Source organism: Bombus terrestris, chromosome 13 (genome assembly GCF_910591885.1).
Source record: "Bombus terrestris chromosome 13, iyBomTerr1.2, whole genome shotgun sequence".
Lineage (NCBI taxonomy): Eukaryota > Metazoa > Arthropoda > Insecta > Hymenoptera > Apidae > Bombus > Bombus terrestris.
Window position 1 is genome coordinate 11,148,827 of NC_063281.1, and position 23,890 is coordinate 11,172,716.

The 23,890-nt window shown below is 40.6% G+C and overlaps 1 protein-coding gene across 6 annotated transcripts in view; it reads left to right on the forward strand.

The window, feature by feature from the left end:
- Window positions 1–23,890, forward strand: part of LOC100647159 (neo-calmodulin) — an 85,909-nt gene that overhangs the window by 9,856 nt on the left and 52,163 nt on the right. For 2 of the 6 annotated variants that reach the window (XM_048411425.1, XM_048411427.1), the window contains exon 2: window positions 14,501–14,527. The exons of 2 other annotated variants lie outside the window; for them this stretch is intronic. In XM_048411425.1, coding sequence (XP_048267382.1) covers window positions 14,501–14,527 — 27 coding nt within the window. Of the gene's footprint in view, window positions 1–14,500; window positions 14,528–22,064; window positions 22,186–23,890 lie in introns of those variants that run through there. 2 more of the 6 variants (XM_003400163.4, XM_012315568.3) reach the window with 2 other exon arrangements.

The window sequence follows — 23,890 nt, forward strand, 5'->3', positions numbered from 1 at the left end:
AAAGAATGGAGTGGAAGATTTAAGCACTGCGGTTTGTGAACGTGTATCGGGCATACACATCGCGACATGAAAAACATCTTGTCGCGCCAAGTCCATCTGCATTAGCGTAATTAGAGTAACAAATCTCGGAGACAAACTGAGTTACGTGTTTCTTTTGGGATTTATCGACTGGAGCAGAAAAACATCGCTTTCACATAGTTTTAGATAGATTTCACTGAAATATGTTTACAAAGAATATTTTATTTTATTTCATAATTATATTTTATTATATTTAAAATAATATTATATTTTCACTATTACTGTAAAAAAACTTGGAGTAGTTTGAGTATAGCACATAAGCTTTATACTTTCGTACAAAAATGTTGGAAGAATATTTTCTTTATTTCTATACAAAACTTGAATTAGTTCGCCCATAAAAACTTTTATGCCGTTTCATTTTTCTTCCGAATAAAAATAGGTAAGAGAAAGAGTAAAAACAGATGGGAAAAGAAGGAATATTACTCGTCGTTGCGTCTGATGATTCCATTATTTTTACACAGCAAAACTATACAGAATTGTACACATAAGGTGGTCCATAATCTTCTACAATTTTGCATCAAATTTCCTTACTATATTTTCCTGCCCGACTGCCATCGATTAGTGTAGGGTGGATTCACCCGGCTACAAGATTCATAGATCAATTCCTGCGAAGATCCTTTGGGGAGTAGCGTGTTCACTCTCCCAATTCGCTAGCTAACCAGAGCCGAGAATTTTAGGGCTCCCAAATTGATAGTAGCAGTTAGTTACTAAATATGTGCCCCTAATTAATCGATGTGTACCGTGAGGCTAGGGTGTTCATTAAATATGAGCATTTGTTGTCTTGACCTGTTCATGGGTAGAAACATCACAATAGCAGGTTTGTAGTCGTATACTAGCCAGGAGCCCTTGATATATGGTATGTTAATGGTTGTATGGGATCGATATCGCTGGACGCATACGGCGTGTCTCCAGGGGATACCAGAGGCGAATAGATAACTCGGAGGACCAGCGAAAGAAAAAGTCAAAGGAGGAACTTGGCCTACGGCTATCACTCTTTCACGTTCTAAAGAGCCGTGTTCATCCTGTATCTTGTGAATACTTTAAAGTCGACTTTTTATTGACACATTGGCTGTTTGTTATATATCTTCGGACAAAATACAATTCTAATTATGATACATCATTTTCTTAAACTTTTGGGCGCAATTCTGCTCGTCATTATTCTCTATTATGGATAAAATTTTGTTTCTGAAAACTGTTTAATAAATTTGACCAACTATCGGATTATTAATTCCATATTCTCTTATCACGTTAACAAATAATTTTTACCATCTTTACGGCGTGTTCTGAATTGTTGTATTATACGAACACATATTTCTGTTTCTTGAAAATCAATAATTTGATTCCGAAATCCTGAAGCATTCCTCGATGAAACTTTTGAAACTTACGAGATTCGTGGCTACCCGATCAACACTGAAAGGGTGTGCAGAGCGCGGAAGTGGTAATACAGGCGCAATCGTCTTTTGAAATTGCTCTCGCTTCATTCGATATCCTGACCGGATATCAATTTTTCCAACGATCGAGTTTAATTTCCGCCTTTCTATTCACTGGATTTATACGAACTTGGAGGTGACCAGAAGCTGCATCACAACAGCCTCCGTCATTTCGCATTTAAATTACCGTGTGTTTTAATACCAGTCGTCTCTGTTGTACGCGTTTCGAAGCGTATTTGCATGCAACGTCGATATACACAAACGAAAGGTGCAGTGTTATCGCGGCACGTGTGGCTTCGACCGGCAAAGGTTCCAGATTAATATTCATTGGACGGTTTATTAAGAAAGAAATTGCTCTCCCGCACGGCTATACGTAAATTCAAAAATTATTCATACGATACTCGCGCTACGTTTTTCGTTCGTTTGAAGAAGCGAGATTCACGAGGCGGGTCAATGTTTCACAACTATAGGCGCGAGGAGCAATTAAGCTTGTTACGTTCTCGCGTGGATACTAACCGTTTACCATTGTCAAGGTGTCAAGGTTTTCCTCCACTCATTTTTGAAACACTTCTCGCTTCTTTCTGAGGAAACCTTTATCTGTCTTTTAATTATGTACGCGCGCAAAGGAACGACCTGTTCCTCGAGGATTTGCGGCGTTTACTGCAAGTTGCACACAGACTTACGGAAATGTGTCAAGAAGATTTTATAGTAAACGTAGGACGTGTCTCTTACAAGATGATGGGTACATGTGGGCTGAAATTGAAGCGAGGCTAGAGAGATTTTATAGTTCAAAGTAAGTCGAATATCAGGAATAACGCAATTCCATTGAGAGCTTCGTAAAAAGATTGCACGATCAGCCTAACCTACATAAACACTTTACTTAACACAGTGATACAACAATGAAGTAAATAAAAACGTTATGCAACTGGGGATCGAGAGAATTAAACAGAATTTCATCGCTGTTACAATTCTACTGCAATAATCAACAGCCGAGGCGGTTCGCTGCGGTCAGGAACAAGGTGAAACAGGTCATCTCTTAATTAATCTCGTAATTAACCTTCGTTGATGACATGGATATATTTGCGTGTCTACAAAAATGGGTGGAACTTTAGCACTCGTGTATGAGTGCGTTGTACGTGAGAGAAAGATGAAGTTACCGCATGGAGCAAGCTTATGGGCTGCTAGTCTGGATATCTCAACGGAGAGAGCTTCGCGTGACTGCAGCGTTGGGCGAAAGATATTTCGAATAAGGAATAAAAAGATAACGAATAAAAAGATATGTGTTATACGTTAATAACTCGTGAATAATTCGTCGTTGACGTTGTACGGACGTGTTATTCTGTGCTCCTACATTCTGTACTCCTTTATTGCACTGGATTGTTGGTGTCGCTTTGTTGGCTTCCCACGTTGCGTTTGGAGGCACCTGTGCACTAGTGACAGTTCTTGTCCAATTGCCCGACATGGTCACGAGCTATTAAATATTTTATTCGCCGTTCTATTTCGTTTAAATTTTCTCTCTAGAAGCTCGCTTGTGTACGCTCGATTCTGTTGCCATCGTGACTCTTGTCTGTCGGTGTATAATTACATCGTACGTTTGAGTGTATTTTCAAGTTTCCGCCAGTGGCTATCATTTCCTTACCGTATTCTTTCTTCCATTATGGCACCTCCCCAAAAGTTGTTATGCAAATGCTACGTGACTTCTATCGTAAATTCGGTTACACGCTCTTCCTGTGGAATTTCATCGCATTCGGGTTCAATATTCCTGGTCCGTTGTTCTCACCCACGGCAAACGGACACGCTCCTCGATTACAGAGAATCGGCAACCACTGCCTCCTTGTCGTCGCCTTCGCCTAACATTAACAAGGATCTGCTGGATAAAATCAACGATATCGTCAATTCAAAATTGAAAATAATCGGAGATGATTTCATGATTATTCCGTCAAACATCGAGGCCCTAAACAACACTCTGCAGAATATTAACGCTAAGGTGAAAAAGCTCGAGTCGAATACGAAGAACCTGGAAGAAAGTATCATGGATGAAATCGTGCAGAGGATTTGAAGATCGCACAACCTGATCTTCTTCGATTTAGAAGAAAACACCTCGAAGTCGGACATATCCCTTGTTAGAAATATTTTGGACACCATTTTGCGCGGTTCCTACGATCCTGACGTTACCGTCAAACGTTTTGGCAGAAGTTACTTCGATGCCAAAACCAGACCAGCTTGCGCTACGTTCAAATCGCCCGATGTACCGCTCTCGATCCCGAAGAACAAAAATAAATGTCAGAGTCTCGCAAGATCAAACGGTTAAACAACGTGCCTTGCTCAACAATCTAAGATCTGTGTCACATAGTATGAACGATAATTCAAAGACGAGTACGTATATTCGTACTGTACGTAGTATTGATTACGCATAATTAAAAAATTGCGGCTACTCCTCGTTAGCGTATTACCAGAACGTTGAGAGATCCTCGCGCTAATTGTAATTCTCGCGTCGTCCGATTGCTCGTTCTCGCCAATCATGCGACGTTATTGTTCTTGTTGAGACATAGCCGCAAGCTGGTATTTCATATGCGGAACCTGGTCTGATCGGATTCAGCGTTTACCGTCGCCATAGATTCATGCTTTCAAGTAGTTCTTCGAGAGGCGGTAGTTCTAAGTGGCGTGTTATTGAGGTTGTTAACCTATATCCCGGTGACCATGAGTTTATACTGGGTGACTTCAACCTACCCAGTGTTAAGTGGGTTGTAGTCAGATTCCACTTTTGAAACTTGATTGCAATCAGAGAAGAATGTAGCATCATCGTTGGAATATTTGGTTGACAACCTGAGCCTCTGCGGCTTAATCCAGATAGACCACGTATTCAACTTTCTTGGTTCTTGCAATGTCAAACATTGTATATATACATAAAACTTGTTTTATTCATTATTTTTTTGTCTGTATAAAATTATTATTTATTATTGCTTAGACCGTGCCTTTCGGCTTTGGACGAACTTTCGGTTTTACATCTCTTATACCTATTTCCCTTAATTATTCTATCTCTAAAAACTAAAAACTAATGACTAAAAACTATTGCAACTTTGGGCTTTTGCCTCCTTGCTGTGCTTCCTTCCTGTCGTTCCTCCCCGTCTTGTATTGCCCTTCTCTTTTCTATTATTGCTTTTAGTTCTGTTAGACCTTCTTCAGTCTCATTTAGTGTTTTTTCTACGTCCTTTGGTCCTTCCGTTATTTCACATTCTTCTATCACATGTCTCAGGTCTTCTTCTTTCCTCTTACATAGTCTGCATCTTTTTTCTCCCTCTCCTTTCCAGTATTCCCTTGCTTTGGTCTCGTTTCCACATCAAGATTCTTGCTAATATTCTTCTGTCCTTCCTGTATAAAATTATTCGTGAATAACGATTAAACTCCAGCAGTGTCTATTTCACACATGAATGCGAATGTCTGCGTCGCACTGATAGATGTATCGATGCGTGTAATCCTGAGTTTGGCAATATCGGCAACATCAATTACATCAAAGGCGAGCTGAACATGCTTGGGAAACAGTTCCTTTCGAACTTTAGCACTTCCTTCCTGTTAGCGTTCCTTTCGAACAGTCTGATTTCCATCGTGTCGCTAATCGGCACATTACACTTACTACAGTACAACGAATGAACGAGTAACAAATAAAGGACTAAGAAATTGCAAGCGAATAATGAATGAACGAATAACGAATGAAACGTGATCGCTTATACGTTATTCGTATAAATAACTTGACTAATGTCCAATTCTGTATGACTATATGTTCCTCGTGTATGCGGCCTAAAGTGCATCCCACCTGTTGCTAGGCCTATATCGCGCGATCTCTCACATTTTCAGCGTCCTACTCGAATCTTTGGCATTCCGCTGCTAACTGGCGCCGTGCTTTATTTCCGCCCACAGGGGATCGAATTATCCAGGTAAATGACCGTCCTTTTCCTCTGAATTCGCCGGTCAGGATCCCGTTTTATCGATGGGATGCTCGCGACACGAGGAAAAATTAATTTCGCGCAACGACACCTACTCCTACGGAACCACCGTGATTAATGACACCACCTGTCCCGTTGGCTGTCTCCGCTAAAAAATGAAGCCAACCAGTGAATTTTTTCCCTATTCATTCTACCACTGCTTCAAATAGCGGGGGATTCGAAACGAGAAATTCTTCAATGATATTTTATCTTTCATTGATGCGACAAGTAGTGGCATGCCTGCTGATCTTCGATCAAACGATAATCGAGCATAAGTTATTTGAAACGTGATTGATCGATCAGAAATCAGCGAAAGATACGAACAGACTGCGAACTAATGAAAACTCAGGGAAACCTGGATACGAATGAAAAAGCATAATCCAAGCAAAGATTCGTTTTAACGATTCTACTTTGGATATTTTACACACTTTTGTATAGGACTGTAATCAGGTATATCAGGTCTGTAAGTATGAAACCGGAATTTGCCTATAGATGGCCCTGGCTGATAATGTAGTTATCACTAAACTGCGTCATTGATGCCAAAAGTCTTTATTGACATCTCACAAACATTTTCGACTCAGAACGATACAAGTTTCATACAACAGCACAGTTTGTAATAGCGTTGAACATGTCGAATTTTGTGCCTGGGAACTACGATTTGCGGACAGTATTGATTTTCTGTTACCATTTGAAGAAAACTGCCGCAGAATCGCATCGAATGCTTGTCGAAGCTTACAGTGAGCATGCTCTTGGTAAATCACAATGCTTTGAGTGGTTTAAAAAATTCAGAAGTGGCAATTTTGACGCGAGGAACGAAGAACGTGGAAGACCACCGAAAAAGTTTCAAGACAGCGAATTGCAAGCATTGTTGGATGAGGATGACGCCCAAACGCAACAACAACTGGCTGATCAATTAAACGTGACACGAGAAGCCGTATTATTCCACGATTGTTTGGATTCCTGTAATTGTCTGCCACTTATGAATAAAAATATACGTGGTAGAATTGAGACAATAATAGGAACAACAGGTACAAGTAGAATCGTACAGTTGCGGTCAGACGAAGCAAGAGCATTAACCAAATCTTTGGACACAAACTTCTTTAACAGACAGCTTGTTCCAACAGATATGAACGATAAAAATGAAACACGAAATAATATTTTATGGACTGTACCAATGGATTTGTGGATTTTTACGCAAAATAATATGATCGTGCTGCGAGTATTATTGATATTTTACTGCGAGTGTTACTCCGGTTATCGCTCGCTACCAGATTTTCAAGAAAACTAAAGCTGAACGTTTATGTTGTCAAAGCTTGTGCCAGTTTTACCGCTGAAGTGGTTATAAATTGATAGACTTAGAATTGTCCCGCTTCTTTAAATACACACGGAAGCCCTTTGGCGAAGTTAAACGTAATATTTGCTCTCTGCTTTACTTTCCGCGAGCAACCAGCAGGATCCTGCAGTTTGCCAACGCGACACCGCGACGTACTATTCTCGAAAAGAAAAATAAAAGTGGAACGGAAATTACGTTCGTACGAAACATTGCAAATTCCTCGGTAAATCTTGAAAAAGTTCCTATCTAGCGGCGATAATGAACGTCAACCGATGGATTCGAAAGCTTTAAACGATGTTGCGAGCCAGTCGTGCATCACTTCGTCGCGTATTTTTCAAACGAAAATTCACTGCTCGGGTGTTTAAGAAACGGCGCGAAACGAACAGCGTAATTGCTGGAAATTACGTTGGAACACTCGGAAGTTCACTCGCCGTGCAAGCACTCGAAAGAGCCGCGAGGATTGGAAAAGATCATTAAGCGCATTAATTGCGCGGTCATTAGTCAAACGACGATGCTTCAATAGCGACTACGAATCGCGAAATGAAGGCAATTTCTCTGGAACAGCATACTTGGACAGTTTTATGTCGGCCGAAATGTTCCGGGGTGCAAATTGCCGAATTTTAGTGAAGTTTATACGTGACGTAGTACTCGTAAAAAATATTTCACACGTATTTTTTCCCACCTACCGACGTTTATATTGAAACGACGCCCACGGGAGGGTTGGAAACATGTTTCACGGAATATTTCGCAAACCATTAGGTCAGGCAAAATACTTCAAATATAAAAATAGCTTGCTTTCAAACAATTCCGTGAACATTCACAGTTCAGTGTGATAACGATAAACGGCACAATTCGATAGCCAACAATTTCATCTAAAAGTAACCTGACACATACCGTTTCTCGGAATTTCTTGACGTTCATTTTTTATCTAACTTTGTTCCCCTATTTTCATAAGAAATTTCATCAAAACCAATGAGCGATCTTGTATTCCCGGCCCCTTTATCCCAAGTTTGAAAGTCTCGAAGCAAAGGCTACGTAGCTCAATCTCATTTGCCGTCGTATTTGTAATGAAGTTTCAGCGAGTTATCAAGCTACCATAGCAAGAAACCCAGGGCATCGAGCGGTTGCTAGGGGAACCAGTCACACGTGTCGGCGACTGACGGAAGCTGAGTAACTTGACACGCGTACAGACATTTGTTTCCTTTCCCTTGAAAAGTTTTCCACGGTGAAAGTCATCAAGGAGATTATTAACTTTTGTTCGTTCCTTTAATAAACCCTTGAAACTCTCGAAGAAGTTTTAACGAATCGCAAACTCGACCTGGCAGGGAAAAAAGGACGTAATTAGTGCATTTTTATCTAACACGAAAGATATTCTACGAAAGTTTCATTAGAAAGTACCAACGATTGACGATCAGCGCTCGAACAGTCTATCTTCCTTGGTGTTTTCATACGGAAATCTCTAAATTCATGCACGATACAACGAACCCGTTAATAACGCGAAGCGTACGAAACTTCGATGAGAACATCCCCTAAACGCTGAATCGCTGAATTAAACACAGGTTTCATCGATCTAGACATTCGTCGCTTCTATTTTGAACGCAATTCCCATCGGTTTTAAACAACTTCCGTTTAAACGTAATACAGAATGTTTCGTAACAATCGAAATACATATACATACTTCGATGCTTAAAGCTACAACTCGGATGGATTCGGGGATTAAAGTGAATGAGACAATTTGTGGCAAACGGTAATGGTTGAGCGGTGAATACATATTTCAAGGTGACGTGGATTAGCATCTTATTTGAAAAGGGAAGATGATATCTTCTCTACAGTTATAGGAGAATTATATGAAGGTTTCTCGAATCTCAATTTTCATTGTTGATCTTCTGGTGATCGAATCTTTCTAACTGGTGCGAAAAATTACTTTTCTCTTAGTGATTAGCATTTTCGTAGCAAGTTTTACAAAGACCTTGTAAAGAATCGTGTCTTGAATATTATGTTTAAATAATGCCAGAGTCTGCGAAATAACAGGGGCCGCTGCTGTGAGAAACAGCGTAACGATAGAACAAGTAGAAGGACAGCGACGATATTAACGACGGACTTCTCTGGCCGTTTATCGAGTAGAGGCTAGATAAATATCTAACCGCACAACGTTATGTGCGGCCGGTGACACTGACAAAGTGGCTGTTCCACTTTTCAGTGGACTAAGGGCGTAGTTGCAAGTACAGAGAGACGCCATCGCGACAAGACAGAGAACCGAACGGAAGGACGACACAAAGACTTGGAAATTATTACACGATATCACGATTACGAGATTCGTTGGGTCGCGCTGTGTTCGAAAACGTGTGTACAATTAGCAAGAAACATAATATTTCATCATTTTGTATTCCTTAGTTTTTGTTTTTTTAAGCTTACGAGAGATTCTTAATTATTGGGTTGACAACTAAGTGATTGCGGATTTTGTCATTAGGTGGCATTGACACTTAGTTGCCAACCCAATAGAACCTTATCTGGAACTCTATCTTCTTGGAAACGAAATTTACAGGAGAAAATAATAGAAACAATTCTTATGTGTGCATGACGTATATGAAATAAATTTCCAAAATCAGTTTTATCGGAAACGGAGCGCCGTATGAAAAAATTCCATTCTATATCTTCGATTTCTCCATTGACGTACACGATCGCTTCCTTTTGCGATCAGGCAACCATTTAAAAACACCAGCATGCGTGGGTCGCACCGATAAGAAGTTACACAATCCCGTTTTATAAGACCTACGCAACATCCTATCGAACGAGGTGTCGGAGAATAGTGGATAAATAATTGCGGTCACGTGAGTCGATGAAAGTTGCCGGGATTTTGATGTACGAGCTCTCGCGGCCTGGTCACGGAAAGCAATCTAGCCGGAATAAGCTTTCTCTCACCGCTTTGGAGAAACAGAACGGAACACTCGAGGAAATATCAATCGCGTTGCCGACAGAAAGGGTCGAGCTTCTCACCACTTACGTGGATCTACTCCAGACCGAGAGTTCGCAGAGGTCGGACGAAGCTTTTTCCAAGCAAAATAGGCAAGCGGGCGTTTAAAAGAAATTTCCTGGTATTTTCATGTTCCGACGATTCAGAATGCAGGCAAATTATGTCGAATTCCCACGAAATTCTCGTCCCATGGCGATGACAATTAAGAAGTACGGGCGTTGGAGAATATACCGGACAAATGATGTTGTATTATACCTTGTATCGATCCTTGACAGGAAATTGAAACTTTGCCGGATAAGTTACCGCCTCGCCGAGGTACAGGAGACTCTGCAATTCTGTATCGGTCGTCGAGCACTTTGTAATAGACAGCAGCTTTATGGTTGACTTTACCACTTGCCAGGCGTAATTGCTAATCGCTCGGTCCATTCACATTTTAAAACAGTAGACTATAAATATTCTTTTTGTTCTACGATTATTATTCACAGTTTCGTACGCAAGGTCGTGTATCAATTATCGAATATTGTTCCTGAACACGAGGAATTCTATTTGAAATATTACTTGGCCCTCTGGAGACGTCGTATTTCTTCGCTCGATAGGATAGAATTCCTTTTCGTATGCATCTAGGTAAACGTAGAAGGATCTTTATGGTGAATGCATACGGCGAAGTAGAAGTACACTCTGATTCAAAAATCTTAGAAAATCTTTTATCTTCGATCTTTTGATAGCGGTCAAGCGAAGAAGAATTCAGAACGAACAATTTGGAGAGTAATCATTGTTTTCTAATATTTGTGTAGTGCGATATAAAATGCACGTTCTTAACGTTGTGCAGGAAATAAGTATTAATAATTATGTTACGTATGACGACCTTTAAGATGTGAAATTTATAACGCTATATTTACATGTTTTATTTATACCGTGAAAAAGGTTAATAAAACTCCAGCATTTGATGTAGATAATGAAACGTCAATGGATTAGCGCCTACTTCTTTTACTGCATAAAATATCAAGTTAAATGATATTTTGATCGATTTGATAAATTGAAAATTACGGGAAAGTGTTAACGCTAGAAACATTATCCATTCTAACTTATCTTTTTACTACTATTTCTAGTATTAAAATTTACTACTATCGTTTCTATCTTTTTGTAGCAAACGAATTCGTAGAAGTACATCGCTGGTCAAAGTTATTAGGATAGCTGATATTCAGGACAAATTAAATATTTTTCATTATCAAACGTTAGTCGCGAAATTTCCAAACAATTGAATTACTCGATCGGTTACGTCTGTAAGAGACTCGTTATTAAACCTGTCGTGAAAGTTCTGCGCGAGAATGTACATATCTAGCGATGCGTGGAGTAGAGTGTCGAAATTCTTTGAAGATTCTCGGGGAAAAAGAGGAACGAGGGAACGTGAAAGCGGAAAAACGCGAAGACACGGGCATGGGAAATTTTGTCTGAGAAGGTTCCAAAGCCTGGAGAGAGCTGGAACTCGCACGCGACCCTTGACATTACCTGCCCTACATAAATGACCCAGATCCCCATGACTCCGTTCTTGCAATTTCTACTGGACAATAGTGTGATCCAATAACGGCCATAGAACGCCATAGTCGATGATGATTGCTTGATTCGCGCCAGCTACTAACGATCTGATGCTAATAATTCCATGAGAAGGAATCCCAAAGTCGAGAGAAACTCTCTACGGTCTCCCTTAACGCAATTTATTTGGGAGAATTTCTCGGAAGAATTTCGTTTGCGCGAACAAGGGAGCCGGTTGATGGTGAGAATTTACTTCTTGATCGAGCCACTTGCTTGTAATTCTCTTTCGTCGATCGAAACGTCGAATACAAAGGGAATACGTGAAATTGCGAGTCTTCCTTTAAATCTCGCTAGAAAGTCTCGTTCGAATTACGTCAAGTAACCTGAAGCTGCTTTGTTTGTTTCGACTATTAATATATTTATAATTGAAATATTTTTACAAGTTTCTACCCTTGTTCTCGTTAGTCTAGTTGTTTATCGTCGAGTCTCTTGGATTCGAGAAACTCGACTAATTCGAACGAAGCTTAACTGCTTTAATTCGAAAGCAACTTGAAGTTAAGAAACTCGAGTTCACGTAATGGAAACATATACTGAAGCAAACTATCTTGTAACTTTTATATACTATTTCAAATTAGTTTCATGCTTTATGTATAATTGTGTCTCATTACAACGCTGCTTCAAAGTGTTTTGTATCACCCATACGATATACATATACGTAAAAAGTGCTGGAACACTACTTTGCTGAAACAATGTAACTCGACTAATCCGAACGAGGCTTAAGGTAGGATTTACCAGGGAGGAAATGTCGAAAGCTCGATAAACAAAAACAAGCTCGTGGCTGGGATTCATTTTCATTCTCCCGCGATCGCGTTCTCTTCCCGCAATCTCCCCATCTCCCTGGAGTAAACTAGCACACCAGGAAGCTCGCCGGAAGGTAATAACGCGGAACTCGTTTCGCAATAAATTCACCGCCGATTCGAAACACGTGTCCTGTGCACGACAAGTCCGGCAAACTAAGACATTTCGTGTTTTCCACCTTCGATGGTCGCCGATGGATTCCTTTTGATATCCGAAGTCTTTTATTTCACACTTCGTTCTTAGACAAAGGGGGTTCGGGTTTCTTTCGTTGTTCCGTTTTCACGGGTACAACGTTGATGTGTGAAAATTCAATTTTTCCTTGACAAGAGGGCAAAGCGTGGTAGAAACGCGAAAGGAGCGCGTTAAGGGTCACTTTTCTTCACTCGTCTCGCGAAATTTTCTCGTCCTATTGCCCCGTTGAACGAGATTTCGCGCTCTGCCGACTGGCGTCACACGGAAATTTCATGGTCGTACGGGTTTCGTGTATCTTGCCTCGGTTTTCCATTGAAACGACATCAGCCGGTTTCCATGGTGATTCCCGGATATGAAGCGGCTCGTAAAATCAATGGAACGAAGTCAAGCGACCGGTAGTCGGCTGGAAGTAATTACGGTATCAGGAACAACGAAATCAGTTGATTTGCACGGACTAAACTTTTTTCTAGGCCGGTCTCGATGACAGCCTCCTTTACGCGGATATTTATCGAGTATGTCCCGCTCGATGTGTTTCAAAAAGTTGTTTCGTTAGCGGGGAAATAGGGTCGCTTTTTGAACCAACTTCATTTTTTTTTTTTTTGTTTTTCACCTCTTTTTTTTATACCCCTTATTGTATAGTTATTGGACCAGTCGATTCGTTCACGAGCTCTGAGGCAAATAAAAGCGCGATTTTACATTTTAATCTCGACGACCGCCAGAGGGTTGGGGCTAATACGTCCGCTTTGAAAGTAAATTGGCTTTCCTGTTGATCGCTGGATTCATTGGTAATCGCGCGCAAACCTGAATAATGATGGGTCGAAGGGAAAATTCAAGTGAAGTTAATCAAGATACCGGAAAAATTTCTCTTTTCAGCGAGACGAGACGAGACGAGACGAGTAGCAGTGAAATATGAACACTTTTATCAGCGCCTCTTTTCGCTCCATGTTTCGCTTATTTTCCACGCCTCTCCGCTTCCAAAGATTTATTTTTTTTCATTAGCAGGACTACCAGATAAATGCGTATTCGAGCGATTTGAACGCAGCAAAGAACTAGACGACTCTGTCAACCACGCCGGCCACGCTCTTGAAAATCCTATCGGGATTAAGCAGCGACCATATTTTCCCTTGTATTTATGGTGATTCACGCGACCCCGTCAGCTGGCTGCATTTGTGTGCATGCAGTCTCATATAATAGACAATGCAGCATCACATGTACGAGCCAATCTCGAATGGAACACGCGTGCGCACAATGGTTGCTACTACTAGTTCGACATACCAACACTAACTACGCGGGCCAAGGCTCGCGGTTTATCCAATTACCGCGAATCCAGGCAAAATGTGGAGTAGTGGAAAGTTCGGAAGACCGCGTCGCGTTTCCTTCGCGTTACTTTGCGAGCTTATCAGCCAAATTTTGCAAGATAGACAGAATCTTAAGGACGCCACGCAATTTTCCAAACAGAGACCGGTGTCTCGACGAATTTACATGACTCACGAAAGTATGTCGACACTTTTACGAATACATAGTTAGAGCTAAGAATCATAAATCACATGTAAATTGGTCTTTCGAGAACTCGAACTTAATTATGCTCTTTGTTACGATTATGCGTTTCAACTTCTAAAAACATTATCCTCCACTCAATTTCGTAGTTATCCGAGTCATAACTTTTCCGTCTGCCGAGATATGTTTTCATAATGTGAAAAAAATATATTGGATTTTCCAGTTCGTATTTATTTCCAACTGTTGCCAATATGCCAATTATCAATTATAATCGTGAAATAATCGTGAGATTTCGAAACGTTTCGTACGATATACATATATTGACAAAAGATTTTTACAAGAATTGGAATATTCTCGTGAGCCAGCGTATGTAAATTTGTTCGAGAAACGGCGACGTTCAGAATTTCTTAGAGATTTTACACATACAAACTGAAAACTGGAAAAGAATAGAAGCTGGGTCATTCTGCATGCGCCGCGCGCAGACGATCGACATCCTTCCACTTGTTTGTCTTTTCTCACGGTCTTTTCCTGTTTCTAACACGCATTCATACATACCATTCTCTTTTATGATTCTATCTCTACCTGTCTGTATAATATTCTTTCTTGTGTTTCTATTGCACAGGCGCATCGCGGGCCGGCTGTCGTGCAGGTACAAATTTCCACGCAAAAGTTCCAAATTCTCTGCACAAAGACACCTTAGGCGTCTATAGTTTATCTTATTGTTAGTCTCTTTCAGCTAGAATGCGTCCCTTCGGGGGATCAGTAGCACTTACTTAGTTACGTAGACGTGGCAAGACGTTCATCCCTGTCTCGCTGTTAGTAGAGAGCGAAACAAAGCTTCTTAGCATTATCAATTATCTATTTATCAACTAAACATTATCGAGATATCCTATTAGCAAGACTGTTTACAGATAGATCGCTTTCATTCGACACCTATTGCGATAGCTGAAACACTGAATGCGTAGTGTTTTTGCGTTACGTTTTATTCGGATATTTTCCAATTATATTCAAATTTAACACGCGAAAGAAGAGTAAAAAAGAAAAAAAAATCGGTAGGGTGACTCGAGATTTTGTTCATTGCAAATCGGCAATTTCGTATCGACGAGTTACTCCGACTCGCCGATGTGTCTCTCGAATTAGAAAGATTACGTTTCGTTGATTCCGCGTACAGCATGAAAAATTCGACGATGCATGAACATTTTTCACCTAGTCCGCATGTCTCGTTTGTGTTCGATGCGTTTTACTATCGTTAGTACCACGAAACGCCACTTTAGTGCGATGCAAGAACAAGTTCGAGAAAGCTCGAGCAGAATTTTTTTAACCCTAAACCATTCTCTTTTGTAGGTAAGTGAACCGCTCGCTCGATGAAGCAGTAATCCGATCGGTAAGTCAGCTTTTCTTGGAAACTTTACGAGTTCACGCGAAAGCTCGATGCGCTTGTAGTCGGTACAACAGAGCTGTCGGAAAGCTCCGTCCAATGGTATACCGACAGCGTCGGTACTTTGCTCGATCTATACTACTTGCGTCGTATTTATCGTCCGAATTCCTTGCTAGTTTCCTGCCATGATCGTTGACGATATGTTTAGTAATTTCATGCGACTCCAAGAACGCTGTTCCCATGCACCGATGCTTAATAATCGCTAATAATAGCAAGAAGATTTAATCAACATATACGATCTTATCTATAGAAAACAAATACCGACCATTCAGAGGGTTTAATTAGACAATTTAAACACGCTTTATTTATTTAAACAAAACCAGTTAGTGCTCGATTAAATAATCTTCTGTCGACTGAATTCATTCGTCTGAACTACAATTATATAAACGAAAAATCGTGAATAATAAGGGGAATCAGTATGATTTTATTATATGAAATATTTGTCCCGCGATAGGTCCACGATGTTCAGTAGATGGCAAGACCATTTTTATCCTTTTCGACGATTGAATTAGGTATATCCCCTACGCTACTTAGTAGCAAATCGCAGAGGGCGTAAGAAACACTCTGATTTTTTTCGAGCTCGATATTGCAGAACGTAAGACACGAGATTCTACGACAGGTTTATTCTGTATTTAGTTAACGAGCTCAAGTATATAGAATTGAACACATATAGATTGAAACGAAATGTATGCAAATTTCACAAAATGAAAGAGAGATCAATTTCCGCTCGATACATAGAGAACGTAAATGATCGTATTTCTCTGTACTTGCTTCGTGTTCGCTCACGTTCCCGGAAAATCACCATGGATAATTTAGCGATTTCAACGAACTTGACTATCGACAGGCATGTTATACAAATAACTGTTGTCGACACGAGTCACAGATATTTTATTACATATCGATTTGAAAAAGTCGATACAAGTCAGCTCTGTTTAACCTGTATTCCTTTTACCTAACATTAATGCGTCGATGCGACAGTCGATGGGATTCGAGAAAACGTAAATAATACGATTAATGTTATATTCTCAAAAGAATGCGATCAAATAGAGTCGTGGATCAAAATACATGGACAGGTAGTAGAAATAGATATCGATAAAGTTCTGTCAAGTAACTGCTTCCATACATAAAACTAAATATCAATTCCAATTATTTATTAAATAATCTATGCGCTATAAGGATATGTAATATTTAGAATCTAAGCATATATATGAAAGTATAGTACTACTAGTTCGATTAAATTTCATTGATACCTACTTCCAGTATCTGCCCATTTGTTTTTGTCCCAAGTGTATATAGTTGTCCCAAAAGTTTCTTTCGCTTTATAAGGAAATAATAGATGCACAACATTTTCTCTTTTATATTATTTTATTGAATTATGTATGATCCGTTTTGTCCGATCCAATAAAACGTTCATTGATAGAACATTACGATATGACCCATTTTGTTCTATCGAATTGGACAAAATGGATCATACGAATATACCAAGCCAAGTAGTAACCACGCGGTCGTCTGACCATCGCGGGCTAATACTACTGTCACCATGTCGCTCGACATAAAATATTCATTTCTGCGTAGAGGAAAAAGCGTTTCCGTGCCAAGGTCGCGTGCCAGGTCAGTTCAACGATAGTCTCGCGCTTCTCCATGTGATTCAACAGATATACACGCGCGCGATCGTTGCGATTCGCAGGATCGAGCGGGCAGACGCAAGAAAAAGTGGGCAACCCCTCGAGCCGAATTGCGTTAGGTCGTTGAGCCAGACGATCGTCTTTTTGCGGGGCTAAAAAAATTGTCTGACAAACGCCACGAAGACTCGCGTGCCTTCTTAGATAAAGTCACGCCGCATAAATCAGCGGGGCCGGTGATCTTTCTCCTGGTTTCTTATCGCGGCTTCACATCCGAGCGGCTAGTGGAGCGCACCCGGCGCAGCAGAAAGAACATTCCGAGGAACACACCGAGCTATTATTCCAAGCGCAGCTGGCACCGGTATTATTGGAAAGCTGCGCGTCCAACATGCATAGAATTTCCAGAGGTGTCGTTCGAACGGTCAATTAGAATTCGCGAGGAATCTCTACCGTTTACTCCGCGTTAGAATCGCGATCGAATTGTCGAATTCCCAAAGCGCGAAAGTATTTGAACAGTCGTATAGAAACCTTTCGCGAGTGTATTGTGCGTGTTGCGCGGAACATTTCGATATTTCCTTAACGTTATAACGTGACCAGACTATTGTCATTGTATTGGTGAAGCCTGAATCGAAACGAGTTTCACTGAAATTACATAAATACATATTTGAACGGCCAATTATTTATTATATTAACAAGTCTGTCTGTTGAACGCTTATTATATATTTAAGATGTGTAAATATATGTTTGCAATAAATGTGGCTTTTATATATATTTTTAGATTCGTTTCGAATTCAACCAATACAGGCATCACAGACTGTTAATAAAATATCAAAATGTTTTACAATCGTGCACACAATATATGCGCAAAAGTTATTCATACACATGTTTAAATATTTTAACGAATCACCGTATTTGTCTGTCTCTGCGATTTTATGCCTGGGATATAATTTGTATATCAATCATGAATTGTATTTTAAACTTCGCTATTTGCTTTCAATATTTTAATTGGCTGTTGAGAAGAAGAGAGATTATTTTAGAAAAGGGGAATTGTATCGTATTTCTATAATTTTACTCCGAGCGAGAATTACTTGCGGTTTTGACGTCAGATAATTGACAGACCGTTTACCTTTGATTCCATTCACTTGTAATCGTTTTGTATTGCACATTGTTACGTGTATAAGCTAAGGGAATATCAATGTATCAATTGCGAGTATAAAAATTGTACGTTCTGTTGCATTCTTCTTATCCGAGGATTAGATAAACGAAATTTTTTTTCCGAAAGACACAGCTGCATCCGGTTTAACCATACTCTTATTGAATTTATGATAAAGTTGTACGGTTGTTCTACCGCGTACCATATGAGTACGTAGCCGAGAATTTTATTTTCCTCGATAACGAGGTAGTTTAAAGCGGTCACTTTTCAATTCGTGAAAGAGTTTATGATCCACTGGTATCCCCAATTTTAATATTTTTCGCTTTCTACTGTAATCTCTTGGGAACCGTAAAAGTATCCCTAGCCATTGTTTCTACGTAAACGACTCGTGAATGGAATAGGAAAATTAATAGTTAATTTCACCGCTCCTTTGAAATTTATTCTCGTAGCTAAACAGGCGTTTTAATTCCAACGTGATTCTCGGATTAGATTCATGAGAGAAGTTGTCAGCGGAAGTTAACCTGCTGGAATAGCGCCTACGCGTTGTGAAAATATAATGAGCGTATCATCGATGGGTTAATTCGTAAACGACGCTTTAATTACAAACCTCGTTTAGAATAGAACCTTACAAACCTCGAATAGAATCACTCGTCTTCGAGAAGACAAAGGATAGATAATTCGATTGTACGAATTACGCTGGTTTGATCTTTGATCGGATTTGATTTGTCTCTCTAACTATTACTATCAACATCGCAATATTCCCGTCAAGGGAATATTCGTATTACTCGAGGCAGATTTCGGCGCGGGTCTTTAGTCGTTTTAATGTTTGATGCTGAGAGGCGAAGAGGTATTTATTTCGCTGTTGCCTTCTCCGGTGTTTCCCGCCGCGCTGATGATAAAAGCATGCAAATTCGCTCGGATTCACGAAGCACGAGCAAGCGCTTTGGTCAGATTATCCCGGAGAACGTGATGCTCTCTGAGCTATCTGCTTTACTTTCCTTTAATCAAGGTCAGGAGATGAGCAGGTCGAAGGAAAATGAAGAAACTTCCCTCACCTCTTTATCCCACCCTCTCCATTGAATTTCGCAAACACGTGGAAAATGACACCTTACAACGTCCCTTTTCACAAGGATTAAACGACTTCTATTGATGTCAGCAACGCAACCTCGTTGCGAATGGATTCCAAACTCGAATACAAATTCGCCAGTGTTGCTGGTGAAGTTCCCCGAGTTGCGATAGCTCGCTACATCGTCGAGAAACGTCGACATTATTCGACGATATAGCGAGCTAACGACATTTACCAATATTTTCTACCATGGGGAAAAATGATACGAACTAAGAGTTATATTCGGATGAGACTTTTCGTTCTAGAGCGTTGTCATTTTTTTTTTTGCAAAGTCTCTGTTGATACGTGGGAAATATCGTACACCATCGCTCATAAGTATCCGGACACTTTGATCGATTTGTAATCAAAATATGCAAAGTTGATCAAAGTATACGATTCATGAAGAAATATTTCTTTTTTATGGTATCACCAGATTATAAATCAAAATTATCTATTAAAAATCCTAACGATATTATACGATATTTTACCGTTTACTATACACAACGTTCATCGGTAAGCTTCCCACAAAAATATCTCGAAAACAATTCCTTTTCGGAAAAGATACTAAATACCACTATGATCGGTGTTCGAATGGTGAGCCATTGTAGTTACATGTACGAACAATGAAGCGTCTGAAAGCTCCCACGAGGCAAAGATGATTAAAATCGTGCACGCTAAACAACATGCGAAAGGAACGCGTCAGAAATTCCGATACATCGACTGACGTTTAACTGAATTCTACTTGTTTCGCCATAGTATTGTGGAGAAAGGGAAATCGAGAGATATTTCATTCGACGTCGGGGAATAATGGCATTGGAGAGGTTCGTGGCTCTTCGAGACCGTTTGTGTAACGTACGTCAGGCAAACGCGCCGGTGGCACCTGTCAATAGTTTCCAAAGGAAGTTTTACAAAAGTTTCAGCAGCACGAAAGGACAGTCCGTAGCCGCTAACACGCCAGTCCTTTGACAGCCGATACTCTTCCGTATATTTTTTTTTTCTTCTCGATAGAGACTTTATCCTTTAAACGAAAATCTCGCAATCACGAGGGAAAACGTGTTTACCATTGAACTCGTTTTAACTTCGCGACAATCCCAATTAGTTGCACGATCTAACGTCGACGAATTGGTCGATGGAAAAACTTACCAGGCGAAAAAGAGTGGTTTAAATGGAACAAACGTTTCGTAACGTGGCGAGCCGTCGTTAAGCACGCAGCCAGCCTCCCTTCTCAGATTCTCCAGAATTTTAAGATGCCGTAATTCTTGGAACGTCGGATCTTTAGTCATACACAATCCCTCGCTTACGTGGAAGATTTAGCCCCGAGGTCTTGTTGGTTTGTAACAGTAATTAAAGTTGGCAAGGGCTCGAGGAGAAATTATAAAGCTACAAAGATCACGAGCCGCGTTGCTTTTACGAATTCTTACCTTGCGGCGTAAAATTTTACCGATCGCCCTCTTCCCACCTGACTTTCAACCTTTTAATCGCTTTCAATAGATCAATACAGGGTGTCTCTGAATTCGCAATATATGCGAAATTTTTCGGCGTTACACCTCCTTGCTAGTCGTGTTCTCCTAATGTAAAATCTCAATTTCGGTCAAAAACCTGCGTCGGTCCTCGAGAAATTCGCTGTTCAAAATTTCTCGAAAGTATGTCGCATTCAGATATTCGTAGAAGTATTTTTTGGAGAACCTTCGCGTGCCATCTTCTTATCTGTCATATTCTCATTTAAAATCACAGCAAGATTGAAATATGTATATAAATTGGAGATTACGACAGGGTTTGATCTGCCATAAACGCATACATAAATGTGATTTAGTTTCACATAAAAGCACTGTCTAATAATTTCTGGTTTAGCATCGTGTATTACGCATTTCGTGTTTATTATCTGGCTTTCATCGTTGCGAAACAGAATTTGTTCATCAATAAACGATGTAACGACCATCAATCGATATTACAGAATCACGAAATGGGACATAAGCTAAAGATACTTACGAAACAGTTTGTGTAATAGTTGCATGCAACTGTTTCATGACTCACGTGTTCGTCGAAGACGGACGTCACTCGCAGCCGCTGTCAGCGCCATATTTTTCGAAAATGAGAATTTCCAAGCGGAAACTATTCGACTAGAGAGAGAGCACAGTGAAGTACATGGCTCTCTGATCGCATGAAGCAAAATCACCGAGCAAAATTACAACGGTAGACTACACCGCTTTGATCGATCGATCGATCGAACTCTAGCTGTGCAATAAAGACAAACCGCTGCGTATTTTTACGTTCGATAGATCTCCGAGGATTGGCTCGTAAGAAATCCAACGTGGCGAGCCCTGGAATTGAATGGGATCTCGTGGAATTTCGAACGTTCCGCTACAACGCAACGTGACAACGTTTTCTCCAACGTCGTGCACGTTTTTCTATTAAATTTGTCACCGATAATTTTCCTCTCAGCGTGTCGTTCGAAGCTATTTCAGGAAGAAATACAAGTGCTTCGTCAATGGATCCCAGCATTGGTTCAATGAAACGCTATACGAGACAGGATTCGATAACCTAGATTACAAGGACGATGTTTAGTCAGAGAATCTTCGCTTCGCACGATGACTGTCTCTTCCGTGGACAGGCTAACTGCCCTTCAAACCATACGAAGATAAATCTTGACAGAGATAACGATTATGTACCTTGACACGAGATAACGTGTAGTTTGGACACGAGTTGAAAACACGGGGATAAGTGGGAATCTAAGGGAGAGACATTCACCCTGAGGATGGCGTAGGTAAACGTGGAAGATACACGTTAGAGCACATTGGTCGTTGGTTCCGTAGACCAACACGGATGATGCTCTCGGGGGTCGGGACAAGCTCCGGAGAAGCTCTGATCGTGGCGGTCGTGCGGGGCTTCGAGCTTGCGCACTGTCTTCGAAATCGCAGAGTCGGTGCGCGAGGGGCGCGTGGCGGCACCGGGGGTGTCAGTCACGGCCCATCTGCCTACCATCGAGCACGTAAGTCCGCAAGCGGTTACTTTTTTTCCCCCTCTGTCAAACTGTTTCCTTTATATCCCTTTTCTCAACCTATTTCTTGTTTACTTTATTTCCTTTCATCTTTCAGTCACCCCCTTTTCAACGACTCGATCTTTTCTCCATGGTCTTCTGTCATCTCGAACCCTGTTACGACGTCCGATTCACCAACTTTAAATTATCTCCTTCACGACCTTGAAGCTCGTTCAGTTAGCTTTTTCGAGGCAACGGCCAACGAACAGAAAGGCGAGAATCGAATTTCCCGGAAGTGTGTAAAAAAAGGATGTACTAGCCACGGCGGACGATCCATCCGCCGGCAGTTTCTCAGTGATTATGTCAAAAATGGCGGGTACCGTTGGCCGATTCCGTGACAATCACCAGCTTCTGAAAGTCTCCAGGGAGGTAGACTCGGTCAACTCGGGAACAAGTGCTCGCGGTTTCTTTTGTGCAGTTTAAGTGGCCGCCTTAAGCGCGGACCGTTTTTTTGTCGGAACGAATCGACGTCCCGTCGAGCGAGTGAGACGGCTTTCGGAAGTAAGGTGCCCTCTCTCTTCTCGTTCCGCAGGAAATGGATTTCCTCCATCGAATGTCTTTTTCTTCGCTAAAATCCCCGATAAAAAGGTTGTTTCAATCGTTTATTGGAAACATTTTTCCACGCACCGTGTGGTTCTTTTCGTAGCGTGATTCCCCACTCGTATGAATCGTTGACTCATACTACTTGCTCCTCCGACCTGTCATTTTTCTCGGCCCTTTTCAACAAATTTTTGGTGAAATTTTAGAAACGTACTTTTCGTCGAAGTTCCATTGAGCAGTTTCCGATGATCGTTGACGATCGTTTAGTTGACTGAATATTGAATCTTTTATCGCGTTACTCCTAAATGGTTTCCTAAATTCTTTCGTAACGTTCCTGAGTGAATTGTTCTTCCAAGAGGTGGAATCGCGTGAATCTTTGAAAAGGAAGGTGGCTTAAAAGTTTCACGCTCGTCGACGATTTCCCTTGTGTCAGCGTAACACGTGATATACGCGTGACACGTTCAATTTTCCGCAGCGTATTCTCATAAAAAATTAGCTCTTCCGCCGGCAACCATCCTGCAAATAACTACACCTTATTCATAGAGCTACTAATAATTCGAGTAATAACGAAAACGCTCTTTTAAGGGTGCGCGATGTTTCATTAGACGATTGTTTTCGCTTTCGTGTCGTATACGCGTTCGATTAACTTTTCAAAGTGAAACGCGATGACAAACGCTTTTCTCGCAGCTGTCCGTTGGCCAATTGAATTAGACGTATGCATGATGTCTCACGCAAGGTCAACCTGTTTCTTTCACGAGATTAAATAACACGATTAAATATGACCACGTGCATTGCAATCAGAGACAAAGACGAGCTTCCTATACGCCTTCCAATACGTAGATTGTCAATGGAAGAAAGGCTTAACCTGTTAACCGGCTCGTTCCTTAACCAAAAACGTTTGTAATATTAAATCGAAACGTATTAATTTCGGTTAAATTGATTTTAATTCCCGCACATGGAAATATAATATGACTTATCTTTAGCAAATATTAGATTGGCAAATAAAGAGATTAAGAGATTCCTAATAAAAAGAAGCCTTGTCAATTGTTTGTAATTTTTAGGTAATAACGCATTCCAATAGTGAAAACCTAAAACTCGCTAGGCGTAGTCTTGTTAC